Source organism: Fulmarus glacialis, unplaced genomic scaffold, assembly GCF_000690835.1.
Source record: "Fulmarus glacialis isolate BGI_N327 unplaced genomic scaffold, ASM69083v1 scaffold39012, whole genome shotgun sequence".
Taxonomy (NCBI): Eukaryota; Metazoa; Chordata; class Aves; order Procellariiformes; family Procellariidae; genus Fulmarus; species Fulmarus glacialis.
This window is the reverse complement of record NW_009199165.1, coordinates 1-17036: the sequence shown is the minus strand read 5'-3', so window position 1 is coordinate 17036 and position 17036 is coordinate 1. Positions and strand designations below refer to the sequence as shown.

Below are 17036 nucleotides of genomic sequence, written 5' to 3'. Positions count from 1 at the left end.
ACAGTTCAGTATAAAAGTCACTGATTGATAGATTCAGCAGTTTTGAGTTTAAATTGAGACAAAATGAGGAAGTCTAAAAAGACTCTAAATTTGCATTATTGGAATCAAGATTCCTATTTTTATAATCTTCATTTTGTAAGAGGAAAAATATGAGTTATTTCCACATCTTAGTGAATATAAGCAGAGTATTTTGATTGGAACTTGGACAAACTATAGTTTTGAGGTAAGTTCTGGATTCTCACTTTAAAGGCTTCAAAGAGCTTTCACCTATGAGTAAGATCTAATGTTCACTGTAATTATTAGAAGGATCTTATAATTCGTATACATATTTATTGATAGAGATGAGCAGCAGAAAATTTCCAGCAATCAAAAATGTTAAAAACCAAAAGGTATACAGAGACACTAAAAAACCGTCTAAGTTCCTCGAACAGGCTATGTCCTACCACAGCCCACCATTTTAGTGCAGAAATATTTTTTCAATAGGTATTCACAGATAACTTCCTGTTTATAATACATTTAAGAAATGCGAAAATGCTATCAAGCTGTGTAATATGTTTTCTCATTCTCCAATCAGTACAGAGCATTCTTGTAAGCAATGGTTAAATTTTATACTTCCTTTTTGGCTTCTCTTTCAAAAATAACAGGGTCATTTTCTGGCTCTGACAGGAGGGAGTTGGATTTGCTGGCTGGCTGTTGTGTAAGCATCAACTATACTGGAACTACACTAGGAGCAAGAAACAGGAAGAAACCAGTTGGTAAAACACAATTATAGGCTGGCAGGAAATCAGTGACTATTTGTCACTCCTTCCAAAGAGGAGGAAAACAGTTGGTGGCAGATATTCAGTACCATCAAGTATCCAGCAGAGAGATTAAATCTCCTTTTCTCCATGCCGGGATACTCAGAGTTTTACTTCAATGTGGACCATGGCTACTTGGAAGGTCTGGTCCGAGGGTTCAAAGCTGGGATCTTGACAAGTGCAGACTATGTCAATTTAGCACAGTGTGAGACACTAGAAGGTAAGTCTGCTGGTTTATTTTATTTAGGAAGAAATACTGTTGCTTAGACCTTTGAAGAAGGGAAGGTAAAAGACTGAAGTACTGAGAGCTTATCTTAAAAAGCAGAGATAACCCCGATGTCCTTTGAAGAACTGGTCTTATATTTAAGTTAATAGCTTTCCATAGAAATTACCCAAGGATTGTACTGTGATTTGCAATGCAATCCAGATAATAGGATTTTCTAGTTTACTGATAAGGTTTGGAAATCTCATCCATAGAGTTCCTATGGAGACTGGTAACTTTCTCACAGATTTAACTATAGAACTGTTCAAGTATACAAGTTTCATATCATTTCAGCTGGATAAAATAGTTCCCAAAATCTTATTAAAAGCCTGCCATTTGGCTCTGAGTTTCTCTATAAGTTTTAGTACTTTATTACTTCATGAGTTTTAGGGCGGTGGGGGACATTCTACTTATCAGGAAGAGAAAACTAGACTTCACAAAGATAAAACTGAACTATTCTCAAGCTTAAAAAAAAAAAAAAAAAAAAAAAAAAGCTTTTTTCAAGGTGACTTTGCCACAGTAATAAAGAGAACACACACTAATTTCCAAAACAGCTTTCTGTGGCCAAGACTGGTCACAGCCTGATGAAGACAGACTTGTACAAAGAATCGTATGACATACCTCTAGACACTTGGCAGGAAAAAAATGCGACAGAAAAAAAATCACCTTTCTAAAGGAACATAAAGTTTCTTTCCCTGACTCCAAAATAAAACCTATGATTGTACATTGAAATAATTTCTATAACATGCAGTATATTAGATTAATTTGAAAAAGGAACAAGGAGAAATAATACACTCACTCTGTTTTAAGCATTGGTTGCTTTGTGTATGCAGTAATGGATTTGGGGAAGTGAGAAGTGCAGAACCTGATGATTCCCATATACAACAGAATTTTGAGGGTCTCTAAACTATTAATATAATAACAACATAAGTCTGGGAAGGTTGCTTGCCATTCATCTTGCAGATTAAACCAACTACATTTAAATAGCTATCTGCAGGTATTTACCTGTCAGCAAGATAAAGTTCCTCTCATAGTTAAAGAAGAGGTTGTCAATACAGTCAATGGAATTTAGAGACTATTCAACTGACCAAGTGCATGTACCTACTTCAGCTGATAAGCTGGAAAGCTGTATCAGCTCTCCATTTCATACAATGGCAGTTTAGACACACAGAACACAAGTATACACTTACTCTGAGAATTGAAATCTGTTCTTTATATCAGCTGGACAAAATCAAGTTTCTGTAGCCTATTTGTATCAGTAGTTGTAATCTATGCAGCTTAAAGACTCTACAGACACTCTTGATATTGTATTTAATTGTTTAAGTCAAAAAGCTCCATGAATATACAGACTTCAGAAAAAGCTAATAGAGCTTCAAACATCTATAAAAGACACAAAGGACAGAATGACGGAATTATTAAACCTTGCTCTTACTCCACTTGTCTCTGCAGAGGAGCTCAATAAATGATGTCATCAAAGCCTCCATAAAGAAAAAAAAAAAAAAAAAACCAACGTAAAATCCTGGTTACTTCTGAGTAAGATGAAAATATACAGGTTTAAATATTTTTAAAAACATACAAGAAAAAAGGATTTCCCACATCCTTCCCAGAAGAATACTTGCTTATGTTAAGAATAGTTAAGAAAAACTATCTAAATTTTAAGTCATGCTACAAGAAAGATATTTACAACCAGGAAGTAGTTTTCAAACATAAACCTTCAACATTATTAAGAGCATGCAACAGATGGACAGATCACAATAGAGAGATAAAATCCTTTTCTAAGTAAGATTTATAGTAGAAAGAACAATGATTTTTTTATTTTTGAACATTCTTCTTTCTAATGTTCATTCAATTTTAGAATGCAAATTATTTCAGCCACAGAAGCAGCAGCCTTCATCAACCCATCTACAAGCACATCTCTACTACCCACTATCATTTCCCTTTTTTCTCTATTCAGCTACATCTCTTTCTCCATTGCAACATTTTCTACTTCTTTTAGACAGCTAACAGATTCCCACCGGTTATCTACCAGATGTATTATTTATAATGAAAATATGAGAAGTATTGGATTTGTACTCGAGGCTACATACACTTATCTCTCTGCACATATAGGATGCTGTAATAATGAACTTGCACCCTGTACAGTGCACCAAAACCACAGATCCTTCCTTCTAAAGTAAAAAATGGAGCTTTATGCATACATTGGATTTTGTTTGCACTTAAAAGATCCAGCATGTGGATTGGAACTGTAGTACTACTGTGCTTGTCCAATAGTGCCTTCAGTTCATGTCTTCACATTAAAAGGTAATAATTTACCCTATTCTGCATTCTGTGGCATAGCACCACACCACAAAAACTGGCCTAAGTTAAAAATATTATAAATATGCTAAAACAAACAAGCAGAAACAAAATCAAAACAACCCCAAGTAACCCATAAGAAGAATCAAAAACATCTTTTAATTTCAAAGTGATTTTGATATCTCTAGAGGGGAAACCATAAAGTCAGTACAGGAGAACCACAAGAAAAAATGTAGGTTAGTGCTTTACATCTGCTTGATAATCACAGAGTAAGTGTAGCAGTGAGAGGGAAAGAAAAAAAGGAGGATGCTAATTGACTTACGATACTACTGTGTCCTCCCAATTCAGGGCCACGCAGAGAGGAGAAGAGGCCTTCAGCTTAACTTAGATGTCCTTTTGGGCTTGTTTGCATTATTATAGTTTCTGTGGAGCTACCTTGTGGACTGCAACACTGGCCGAAACCTCTGCAACACCGCATGTTACTAGTTTGGCCCTATGTCATCACCTGTTTCAGGGGAATGGGATCCTCAGAGGAACCCTGCTGACAGTCTTTGAAGTAGAATATGGGGTGGGGTGGCGGGGGGTGTTAAACTCAGCGCTTTATTCTTTCCTTGCATCCATGTGTGATGGAAAGACTACTGCTCTCTGGAAGGGAGACTAGGTCACAGAAGGACAAGCAGCCCAGCTCTGCTCCCACCAACATCACTGAAATAAGTTCACTTGCCAGAGCCAGGACACGCCAGCACGTGGTGGCTGAAATAACAGTGTAACTGAAAACTGGGGGTAGCTGGCTATCAAAGTGAGGAGTCAGACAAGACTCCATGTGCTTTTGATGCCGAGAGACCAAGTTAACACTTTGTTCAAGTTCTCACAATATTCCTTCTTTCTGATCAGCACCATTCCTGTCTTAACTGCATTCATCTTAAACTAATCTCCCTCTGCACATTAATTCCCTTTAGACATACTGTTAATTGTGTTTGGTTGCTGTTCAATTCTGAGTAAAATCATGTGATTTAAAATCACATTATTTAAAGTCATACATTTCCTACATATGATTTTCCTGCATATGATTGTATGAGGAAATACACGATGCAGATGTATGGCAATAATATTGACAGCTGAAATACAGGAATTTTCTTTCCTAGGGACCTTGTGGACGTGCTGAAAAGCCCAGGGTCTTGTTTAGGTCTCCAAGAGTCCCTGAGAAAAGGAGCAGCTACCATCACTAAAAAGTTCTGGTGAACAGGAATGTCTGAAGCCCCTGTAATGCTCAGCCATCTACCCCTGCCAGGTCATCGGGTCACGTTATTAGTACAAGTGTCTGACTGTTTTAGCCCCCAGGTATTATTTATGCCAACAGCCAAGAGAATATCATTTAAGACCAGCAGAGCAGTCTCTGAGCTGCACTGAACTCAGTCATGGTGTGAACTCTGATTGTGACATTCCTGATTGATGTTATATGGTATTGGAGCTTGTGGATGACTATTTTCTCAATTGTTTTGGCCAAGGCCATGAGATAGAGTTGATTTGGTTTGTAGACAATATAACAACAGTTTATTCATATGACCTTCCTTGAATCTAATTTCAGATCTAAAGTTACATCTACAGACTACAGACTATGGCAACTTCTTGGCTAACGAAACTGGCCCTCTCACTATTTCCACCATCGATGATAAACTGAAAGCAAAACTACTCGCAGAATTTCATTACTTTCGAAACCATGCTTTTGAACCACTTGCCACTTTTCTGAATTTTATCACGTAAGTAATGTTACTACATAGCTTACCACATAGACTTAAAGCAAAAGCACAGCTACAAGTTAAAACTGTGTGAATGCATCATACTTGAATTTCTATTAAGTTTCAAAAATAGCAAAATTACCTTTATACTGCAATATTTACATACCTTATTTGCTAATATAAGTTTTGAAAATATATATATGAGCAGCTGTTGTCTTTTCTTCTGTGTACAGTGGCAGGAGTAGTAGAGATTGAGAAAAATGGTTATAATTTTCAAACGTCATTTAAATCAGAGAACTTGCAAAACTGAAGTTTGTGGGGATGACTCATGCAAGATTACCAATTTCATGATGTACAGGGCAGTGATTTAATTCCTAGGCATGTGGCAAGTTCTAGACTTTTTTTAAAGGGGGAAAGACAATACATCATATACCTGCCATACTTTTTATACCATTTGAACATTAAAACCAGAAAAACTTTATGTTGTGTATAGCAAGATACTTAGATCCAAGTAGCTATTTTAAAAAGTACAAGTGCTGTTTGATGTCACATGAAGAGAAAGTTCTGATCTCAATACAGTTATAAACAGATAAAACTTGTCAATGAATGGCTTAAACATTAAGAACAAGGATCTGCTTTATAACAGTATAACAACATGGATTAGTGAAATGTCAGCAGGATATTTTACCTAACTGTTTACTCCCCTTGATCTTATCTTTTTAATATTTTATAATAAGAACACTAGATTGTTCAGCTTACTTTTAAGGAGTATTTTTATCATAACAGCAAAATAAAGTATCATTATTCTTTTTTTTTTTTTTGGGTCAAGTGTATCTGACTAGTTTTAGGCGAATATATCAACAGGATCTTAAAGACTGCCCTAGGACACCTGTGACCTGAGGCATAGAATGTTCACCTTTTGCTTCGGAGAAATGAAAGTGAAAATATGAAAATTATGGCAGGTCTTTTCTCACACTGATTGACATGCATGTGTACACATGTATGCACAATCCCTGCACACTGTTGTTTTTAAATAATGGAGATGCTAGTTTAAGATATTTAACACAATTATTAAATCATTGAACTACATTTCACCAGGTCCCTGAGCCCCCTCCCAGATCTTGTGTGAGATCATATTAATCCCTATATGTGTCTAGCTGTGTTCTGAATCAACAACGCAAGCTGAAGATTGGCAGCCTTGTTATAAGCATCCCAAGGGAATAGCCTTCACGTTGCCAAGTCACTGACAAAACTCTTATCAGCCTCTCTGACAGTAAAACTAGTAAGAAGCTGATAGAAAACTTCTACTGAAAAGAAAACTTTTAGCAATAATGAAGAAATCTGTGAGAACCTGTTCTTAGTTTTCTCGTGGGAGAATGTTTAAAGCTGAGTGAGAAGAAAGCATTAAGATTGGTCCATCTACATGAATTCTGCAGTTTTAGTGCTGAGATTCCCATGCACTTCTTCTCTGTCCAGGTAGTCTATATGAAATAATGAAATCCCAAACTAGAGAAACTCCTAGCTCAGGTGATTTACTTTTTCATACCACTCATTGTCACTTGTTATAGTGAATCTACATTTCACAGCTGTTATGCTTATTATATTAATATTTCGGTTTCCCCTTCTTTAAAAGTCTCGTTCCCAAACTCAGTCATGTGTTTAAAATTAACACTGTGTGTTACCTACGTACTATTTAAAAACTTCTATTTGTTTTTGATAAATGAGACATTGATACAGAGTAAATGTACAAACCTGCAAATATTGTGGTTTTTTCTGACTTTAGTATTATTACTAATTTTCAAAATTCTTGGTTTTGTATTTTTTCAAATGAAAATTCATTATAAAGATAAAGTTCATTTCTTTTACTTTTTCTTTCAAATACAGATACAGCTACATGATTGACAACGTAATTCTTTTAATAACTGGCACATTACATCTAAGGCCCATAGCTGAACTTGTTCCCAAGTGCCATCCACTGGGGAGTTTTGAGCAAATGGAAGCAGTCAGCATTGCCTCAAATCCCACTGAGCTGTTCAATGCAATTTTGGTTGACACACCGTTAGGTAGGAACACTAAATTATTTCTTATTTGCTTGTTGAAACTACTCATCCTGTATTCTTAAGAATATCTCAGATGGAGTAGCATGTTTTCCACTGGGTATGCTGTGCTTTGGTAACACAAAACATGAAGTGTGGATCAAGCATTTTTGAAGTGATGTTCAGGACATTTCCTAGGAACATTTATTAACAGATTCTGTATCAACCTTAGGTAGCAGACACAAAGAAAACATGCTACTCAAGAAGTGTAATGGATATCTTTTATACCCGAAGTAGCCATTGATTTAGAGCATCTAGATTTTTATTTCAACACCTGCATCTATAATTAAAAAATGTAAGATGAAATATTGCCTATCCCTCACTGAGGATCAAGAAGCAGACAGTTACTAATAAATATTAGATGTTGTGGTAGAACCTAGATTCCCTCTTGGGATTTGGACGTGATTCAAACACAAAGAAAATCCCTATTTTGAAGAACTAAATCTAAAAGCAAAACAGAGCGAGGCTTGAAAACATTGCATTCTGAAATTGGGCTGAAACTCTGCTCAATGTGCTGCAGCAGCCAACATGAACAAACAAAAACTAACCAGCTGTGGGACACTGCTGGGAAGAGTACTGAGAGTAAGATGGAACTGGATGGATTTGAACATATATGAAACCACTGTGTGCCCTCATCTTGAGTACTGTGAGTGGATTTGGGTTCTGCTTCTTAAGAAGGCGTGGTGGGTTGGCCCCAGACAGAAGCCAAACTCCCACCCAGCCACTCGCTCAACCCCAGCACCATGATGGGGAGAAAACAGGGGAAAAAAAAGGAGCTTGTGGGTTGAGATCACCTACCAAGTACTGTTGCAAGCAAAACAAGATTCAACTTGGGGAAAATTGACTTGATTTATTGTTGATTAATACTAATATATTTAATTACTGATTCAGGCATTAGGAAACAAACAAAGAGAAAGAAACAAACATTTACACACTTAGGGAAAACACCTTTCCTCCCCCCTTTCCCACTCCTGCACTCCAGGCTCCTCTCCTTTGCCCCCTTGTTATCGCTGCAGGTTGCACTCAGTCCCTTTGGAGAGGCAATGAGCGGCACAAGGAGCGGGGGGAGTTTACAGTCAGTACATGGCGGTTTCTTTCTGTTGCTCCTTTCTCCTCACACTTATCCTCTGCTCCGGCATGGGCTCTCCACAGGCTGGAGTTCCTGTCGGGAGTATCTGCTCCAGCGCAGGTCCTCCACAGGCAGCAGGGAGTACCTGCTCCAGTGCCATGGAGCGACTCCTCCTCCTTCTCTGACCTTGGTGTTTCTCAGAATTTTTTTCCCTCCTCCTCTCTACATCCTGCCCTTTCTTGAAGATATTTTCCCAGAGGCACCACCACCAGCTTGGGTGTGGGGCTCAGCTGTGCCCTGTGGTGGGGCCGTTGGAGCGGGCTGAAACTGGCTGTGTCCGGCACGGGGCAGCCCCAGCCTCCCCTCACAGAGGCCGCCCTGCAGACCCCACCGCCAACACTTGGGCACCGACAGCCCGTACAGTGAAATCAGAGAAGGTACAGAGCAGGACAGCTAAAATGAACAAGGGGATAGCGCTGCCGTGTGCGGACAGACTAAAAAGGCTGGACTGCAGTTTGGAGGGGACAAGGCTAAAGAGATATGGACAATGTTTACAAAGTCCTGAGGGCAGTCATTTGTCCACAGTGAGCTGTGAACTGTTGCTTACCAAATCTTTTAGAAGACCAAATTTCAGCAGAAAACTAGTTTTAAAACAGGTAAAGTAAAACATTTTTTTTTACACAGCTGGTAGTAAATTTCTGGATTTTTTGTTCTAAACAAGTTTGTAAAAGCAGAGAGTAGTATCAGATTTTTAAAAAGATGGGACAAATTCTCGGTCAATGGATCTACAAAGAGATACTAAAGTGAACTGTCACGGCTACATCCTCTAATATTGTTCATCCAAAAACTGGATGCTGGGAGAGTGTGAAGGGAGAAGACCACAAAACACAGCCAGGCTCACATGCTCTTTTTAAATACCATCTCCCATTGCCACTGTCTGACACAACACTCTCTGTCAGGCAGCACTGGTCTGTCCCACTGACATAGCTTAGGAATAGTGAGGGATTGGAATACTTCTGTTGGTTATGAATACAGTATTTTTAAGCGGTCCACCTGCACAAATGAACTTCATCCTCTGCCTCCCTGTTCAAAAGCTTGCTCTTTAGCCAATTCGGTAGAGGACCTGGAAGCACAGATGGTCAAGGTCAAAGCTTGCGCCCCTTACTAGTTGCAACTCGTTGCCTTTCCCCCACTGCAGACATATCCAAAGAGGAAGAGGGAAAATAGGAAAGAGGATTCTCTTTAACAATTGTGGAATACTTGCATGATTTAAGACAAAAATTATCTTTCATGTTCCTCACTAGAAAATCTCCCTAATGCCCAAACCATATACTTCAGAGAAGATTAGGGCTTTCATTAGCATTTCTCATCTGATTCTCGCTGGACATGTGGACTCTGGCTGCAGCACTGATTGATTCCCCTCACAGCAGATTCTCATTCAAAAGGAGGGAGTAGGAGGATAAGGGGAAAATTAAGAGTATTTCTCTTCCTCTCTGTTATATCACTCCTTCTTGTACAACAGAAACCTCAGATCCTTGCTCACACACTGGTGAATGGCAATAGACAAAAGATGCATATTATCAGTATGTAGATTTATACTTCAATATAATAAACTCTGCTTTCAGCTGCTTTCTTTCAAGACTGCTTGTCTGAAAATGACCTGGATGAAATGAACATTGAAATAATGCGCAACAAACTGTACAAGGCAAGTTCTTGCAACATAACAATAATACTTGGGGGTTTTCAAAGTGCCTCAGAAAAGGAGGTCAGTATCACTAACCCTGTTTTACGGATGGGGAAACAGAAGCATGGTGAGATAAAGCAAGCTGTCTAAGGTCACCTGGTTGATGACAAGTCGAAGAATCAAATCCAGCTCCTTTCATTTCTACTCCATTGTTTGGAGAGTTTTCAAATTTTAGGTCTCATCCAAATTCTAATTTAATATCTCATTAATGAAAATGCTTTAGATGTCACGCTAATAACCAGATCCATTGGTTTATGAATAACTCAGTTATCCACCAAATGCCACAGAACTCCTAGGTTACCCTAGACAGGCTTTCAGCTAACATTTATTTTTATTTATAAAAGGCAGATGTGATTTGAAAAAATCTAATTGCTTTGAGTCTAGGTAACATTTTTTTTACTTAAGGGTTTTGTATAATTTTCTTCCTTTTTAAATTATCTTTAGCATTCCTACAGCACACTGCTGCAAGGATATGCATCTAACGTGTCTTGCATTCTCAAAGTACTTTACAAATATTAGCACACAGGTCAATACTCTTAGGATGATCTCTTTAAAGGCTATACATATTTCATTCCGTTAATGGTTCCTCCTGGCACATTCTCTCCAAATTCTTTGTTATCTTTCTTTCACAGTGGATGCCCCAGACTGCAGGAAGTATTCTTACAGTGATCTGATTGCACTAGGGGGAAAGAAAAAAATTCTTCTGTTTGTCTTACAAATTATATTTATAAATTCTCAAGAATTTATATATTTATAAATTCTCAAGCCAATATTTGATTCTTAAATTTTCTGTTACTTCCTCTTATTCAAAACATCAGTTATGCCCAAGTATTTTAATTCTTTCACAGTACTACTAAACTAGACACTCTTTTTCCATTTGATAACATACAGATTTGATTCTTATATCCTGTGTGGATAACCACACAGTTACACTTATTAAATCTGGTTTTTTGTTTTTTCTTCTCATTCTTCCAAGTATCAGGGGGATCATTCTGCAAACACTTCTAAATTATTAATTTATCCTGTCCCCTCTGCTTCAGCTGTCAATGTGATCAATTATGTTTCAGCTCTAGTATGAGATAGCACTATACAGAACCTAATGCATAATCCCATGCAGCAGATCCCCCTTGAGATGTCTCTACTTAAAATTCACTTAATTGCATAGTTAGTGACAGCTTCTTTAACATTTTTCTCCATTATGTAGAAAAACTTGTAATAAGATTGTGTGAAGTTGTAGCAAATGCATTTTCATAATGTAAATGTTCCCTAAAACAGTATTTTGGGGGATGGAGAGGCAGGGGGATGGAGGGGGGGCGGGGAACAGGATCTCTGAGATATTTAGGGTCCTTCCTGCACAGGTATTTTGAAATGGATGCGAAGGCCAGAAACCTTAATAGACCAGAGGGCCCTGCAGACCAGTATTACAGCAGCTTTGTCCGCTATTCTGTCCTAATCCAGGGTTTAGGGTACAGCAGTAGGGATTAGTTTGTGTATCCTCATAGTCTGGCCCAACAGCCATGGCATATTCCCAAATCCCCTCCTCCACACTATAAATGCAGAGTTTCCTTCAGCCATCTGCTTATTATGCAGTGGAAGCTCAAGAGAGCTCAAGAAGTTCCTTCTTTAGAGAGCAAAGAAAACATAGTATTTTTCCTATAACAATTTTAAAAAACATTTGAACCCATATTGTAATAACAAGACATTTGCATTTTAATATTTCAACTTTCAATCCAGCAAAGTAATTAAGCACATACTTGAATTTAAATTCATAGGTAGAATTATCAAAGTCAATGGAAGTATTTAAAAGTATTTAAAAATGAGGTTCATGACTATGTGCTGTGCTGGTCCAGGTCTTAAGTAGCATTTAAAATATTTCTCTTCTTCTTTCATGTAGTCTTATCTTGAGGCATTCTATAAGTTTTGTGAAAAACAAGGAGGTACTACAGCAGAAATCATGAGACCTATTCTTGAGGTAAGAAAAATTCAGTCTTTGTACATGAAAGTACTCCACAATGTTTTCATAATTAGGTTACTTTGTTTTTCCTGTTCCTTCTCTCTCCATTTGGAAAGTTATTTGCCAAATGTTTGCTTCTCCTCTGAATAGTAACTGTTTTTCTAAGATGTAGTGAAGACTTTATTCTAGGATGATTTTTACCTCTTGACTACAGAAGCAGCTAGTTCATTACCAGGGAGGAGTTAGCTTCAGTTAATATTTTTCTATAACAGACAGCAGAACAGAATAAACAGTTCACTAATCTCAAACTGTTGCCTCTTAACATTTTTCTCCATTATGTAGAAAAACGAAAAAAGTGGATTATTCTTACACCTCCTAGCTCAAAATTAAGTTTGGGATAGCTAAGGTCTGTCATTACTGTATATTACTAATCAATAATCTTTAAGCTTCATGGCACTATTATGCTTGTTTACTCTCCTATTAAAATTAGTGGTTGAAGTCAGAGTTGAGTGACCTTTGGAACTAGTGTTATACAGAAAAGTCCAACATTACATGTATTATTTTTGTCTCAACTCAGAGAAGTTTAATATTTATTTTTTCCATGACATAAAAAATTCCTAACATCCTCCTCCCCAAAGCATACCCGCAGCACAGTGAATGATATTTTTATATCTGCTATTGTAATAAAAGATGCAAAAATTCCTAAAATTGAGTTCTTGGCATCCAGCTCCATTTTTTTTTTTCACATGGTTTATCACAATTCTTTGCAGTGTTTGAGAGCCAGATCACCCATTTACTTCCAGGAGTCTTTTTTCCTGGATAAGCAAAACTTACACCCTGGAAACTGACTGAACAAAATTCACTGAGCTCTGATGACATCACACTAAATGTTTGCATTGTAGGAGAGAGATAATAACCCTGGGAGCTCAACCCTGAAGGAAAAATAAGCCTAAATTACATCTTACAAAACAATGTCCTAAAAATGAATGCAATTTCATATTTTATTTAACCAGGTCATAATGTTTCAGTTTATGTTCTAAAGAAAATATTCTTAATCAAGTTAAATTGACCAGAAATTTTTTGACTATTCTTTTCTGAAAATCAAAATCAAGAGATTGTCTGGCAGAGGTAAAGACATTTTCCACAGTTGATTCAGATTTTTCAGAAAGCTCATTTTTAGCTAGAAATTCAAGCTGAGAGCAGATGATTACTTGCCAATGTTAGTTTAAGCATGTTGTAAAATTCTTTTTATACCAATTGTAACAGTTTGGTCTGTGATAAGCTTCTTTAAAATCCTTATCTAATGTCAATCAGCTAGGAGGATAAACTTTTCTGCAGAAGATTTCCTTTTCTATAACATTTTAATAATCTGAAGGCACACATAGAGCAGATACTGCTAATGGTTGAATTCACAAAAAGCCAAAGTTTAATTATTCAAAAGAATACTTGCTATTTATTCTGTAATCTTATATGTAAGACTACCAACCTGACCCTATCAGAACGAGGCTGAGGTATTTAGCTCCCCAACTCCTTGATCACCAGTCACAGTACCAACCTTCCACATTAAACGTACTGGCGATCTCTCTTCCAGCATGGACAACAAATGTTGCATGTTTAACCCTGAATCTGGCAAGAAACTGCAAGACTCCACTGCAGCTAGTGCTTGCCTGTTATTAGGGCCCCGTGCTAATTCTCAAGTAGCAGACATGCTACTTCGGTTTCCCGTATGGAAACTAAAGCACTCAGGAAAGCACGCAGTCATCCTGTGACTCCACCTCTACCTGCAGCAATCAAATGGCCCCAGTCACCAAACAACTACCTCATGGGCTTACTCACTATGGAGAACCTCATGTGCCAATAATTTGATGAACTGAGAGATCTGTGTGGATGGGATGATCCTGCAAATTTTCTCAAACTGGGAGCCACAGAATTGGGCCTCAAACCTGTGAGCACTAGTTGCAATTGCATCTGAGTATGCTTTTTTCCCATTAAATATTACAGATCTAACAGCTAGATTCTATATGGCTTTAACAAGTTAAAACAAAGCATTTGTCCTTCCAAAACAGTTTTACTAGGACTGATATGCCTGTTCATATCAGTAAGGTAAGTGAAATTTGGCCCTGTTATTCATTAGCTAGAAATCTTCTCAAGCACACTTATTTTCTTCTCATTATTTCTCTATTATTTATCCATTTTCCTTACTCTGAAGGCAGTGCCAGGGGGTGGCCGGGTCCCTACTACAGTGTGTTCCAGTACACAGGAGTAGGATCTATGAATATGTGCTTAACTGCTAAAGTTGTAGAACTGTGTTGCAACTGCAGTCTTATTACTCAGTAGAAAAGAGTACCCTTCTGCTTAAAACAGTTCAAAAATTTACAGCGTAAGAAATTTTGCAAGCTGCCTAAAATGTGTGTATACTGTGTATGCTTTGCTTGGAAGATTTTCCTGCGTAAACTCTGCAATTAGCAAGGGCTCTGCTGTTCCTACAAGAAAGTAAGTAATAAAGGAAATAAATAAAACCATAGTCAATTGAGATTTCAAGACAGAAGAATAGATTTAAATCAGACAGAACTGAGCCAGACTATTTTTATTTACCATTACATTTTTAATTCATACTGGAAGAATGGCAAGTGAAATTTTGCCTCATACAAAAGAACAACCTGAGATCTAGACATTAGAATGACTTTCAGACTACTGCTGCAGGGAAAATACAGATGCTACAGGCATCTAAACCTGACAGAAGAAATATAGCCCTTGATTCTATGCGTTAAAAATTAACCATTATTTGAAACACTTGAAAACTTTAACTTGGCAAGTAAACAGCCCTCTCCACCTTATTAAGTTATTGTTTTAAACATGCGCATTCAGAAACTATTTTTTTTTTTCAGAATTTCCATTCAACCTTTACTCTTAACAGCACTCTGAGTTACCCCAGAACAGTACTATTGATTCTTGGTCCTTTCCTATATTATAAGAGTATTATTTCATAACTGCAGAAGGGTGTGTGAGGAGATTTTTTGTGACAACATCTGGGTAACTGAATAGGGAAATGAGGAAGTAGCAGAGATGATATTTTCAGTACAAAAATCACAGAATAAAAGCTGTGCTTGCAAAACACTATTTGATTTTCTAGTTAAAATTTAACAAGTATTTGCAAATAAGGATCTACAATTTTAAAATAAGGTATGTTTCTAATGCTCTGAAGTCCACTTTTTTTTTAAGTTTCCATAACTTAGCTTACTGAAAAAAGCATATCCCCACCTGAATTTAGAATGAAATCTCTAATAACACCTCTTTATTCTTTGTTTTGCATATTAAGTTTGAGGCAGACAGACGTGCCTTTATCATCACCATTAATTCATTCGGCACTGAGCTGAGTAAAGATGACCGAGAGAAGCTGTATCCAACCTGTGGAAAACTGTATCCAGAAGGCTTACACCTGTTGGCCAATGCAGACGATTACGAGCAAGTGAAGTGTGTTGCAGATTACTATGCAGTATGTAATCTAATTTCTTAAAACAAAAAGCCAAAATACAAATACTTAACATCTCTTGATGTCAGCAAAACTTTAAAGAATATTCACATAAGTTAAAAGCATTTTTGAGAGAGAAAAAACTCAGTGAAGAAACAAAAGATCCCATAAAGAAGTATATGGAATCAAAGGCCTTTGATATGTAGACATATGTTATTATCTTAGTGCAATACAAAGTTCCTCTTACAGTGATATTTAAATAAGACCAAATCACATTCTAGTAAACAAAACTCTTCCTATTTCATTAACCCTCCCAAAATTGAATTTCACTTTACAGTTGCTGCCTCCAAGATTTTGGAGCAAAAGCATGTGTCATTTTAAAATGAGCTGACCAAACAATTAATGTCACAGATGAGTGCAAACCTGATTTATTGCTAGTGTACCATAAAAATGCCCTTCTGAAAAGTTTTCTCTAAATCGCTGATTGAATCAAGGAAGTAGATGAAGTTGTTAATACTGATGCAACTAGTGCTGTTATTAAAGATGAACCAATATGCAACACTTGCTCTATGAATTAAGTGTGGTACTCTACCTATAATATTTAAGCTACCTCCAAGTAGGTACACAAAACAAAATTATGTCTGGTCTACTGCTTTTTTGACAGAAGAAACAAAGCTGGAGATGCACATCTGTTCCTGTGCATAAGCAGAACGTTAGAAGCATGTGTCACCATGTCAATGTGGTACACAGCAAGTCTATTCACGTGATGGTGGGATATATAGAATGAATTTGGGAACCAATGTACTAGACCTATACTTCACTGCTACTTTACAGGAAAAACAAAACAAATACACAGAGAAGCAAATTACACAGAAATGTAACATGTAAGAAATGAAGTCAAATATATCTGCACAGAATATTCCAGGATGACCTATCAGACTAATGGATTTAGATACACTATTAACACAGATAAAGAAAATCCAGCTGACTACTGGAAATAAAATGAGCAGCCATGTGAGGATCAGAGTTTGGGGTTTTGGCTCCATTTACAGCTCTGGCTCTGATGGATACTATTTGTACAAGAAATTGAGTGCTTTCTGTCCAAAGGAGTGAAAGGGCATGTGTCGTTCTACAATAAACCTCTTTTAGTGCCTCCAGTAAATTAAGTTGTAGGAAACAACAGTAAGGAATACAAGAACAAATGTGATTATTCTTTCTTTTGCTGACTATATGCTTTTAATTTTTGGTTTATGTAGAACTGTAATCTATACATGAGTTCTTCTATACAGAAAGATTACTTGATGTAGATTAATTAATAAAGTAATATAAGGTATCTGTGCTGCACAGAATGCAAAAGTACCTTATTTCCATTGGGTGGTTGTCTATGCTTTTAGGAATACAAGGCTGTGTTTGAAGGTGTAGGGAGCGGCACTGGAGAAAAGACACTGGAAGATGCATTTTTTGAACATGAGGTAAGAGCTTCTAACCTTAAAATATCAAAATGAAAGTTACCCACGTGGAATAACATTTAAAACAAGAATGAGGTACTAGGCTTTTGATTCTACTACACTGCACCATTCAGCTTTCATAGAATCATAGAATCATAGA

At 37.1% G+C, this 17036-nt stretch overlaps 1 protein-coding gene across 1 annotated transcript; it reads left to right on the top strand.

The window, feature by feature from the left end:
- Positions 1–762: 762 nt before the first annotated feature.
- Positions 763–16933, top strand: LOC104073414 (V-type proton ATPase subunit d 2). The gene is made up of 7 exons (XM_009573159.1): positions 763–1017; positions 4943–5114; positions 6978–7156; positions 9884–9963; positions 11897–11974; positions 15276–15452; positions 16823–16933. Exons 1-7 carry the CDS (start codon positions 888–890, stop codon positions 16931–16933), a joined length of 927 nt encoding a protein of 308 aa, XP_009571454.1. The 5' UTR covers positions 763–887.
- Positions 16934–17036: the final 103 nt, after the last annotated feature.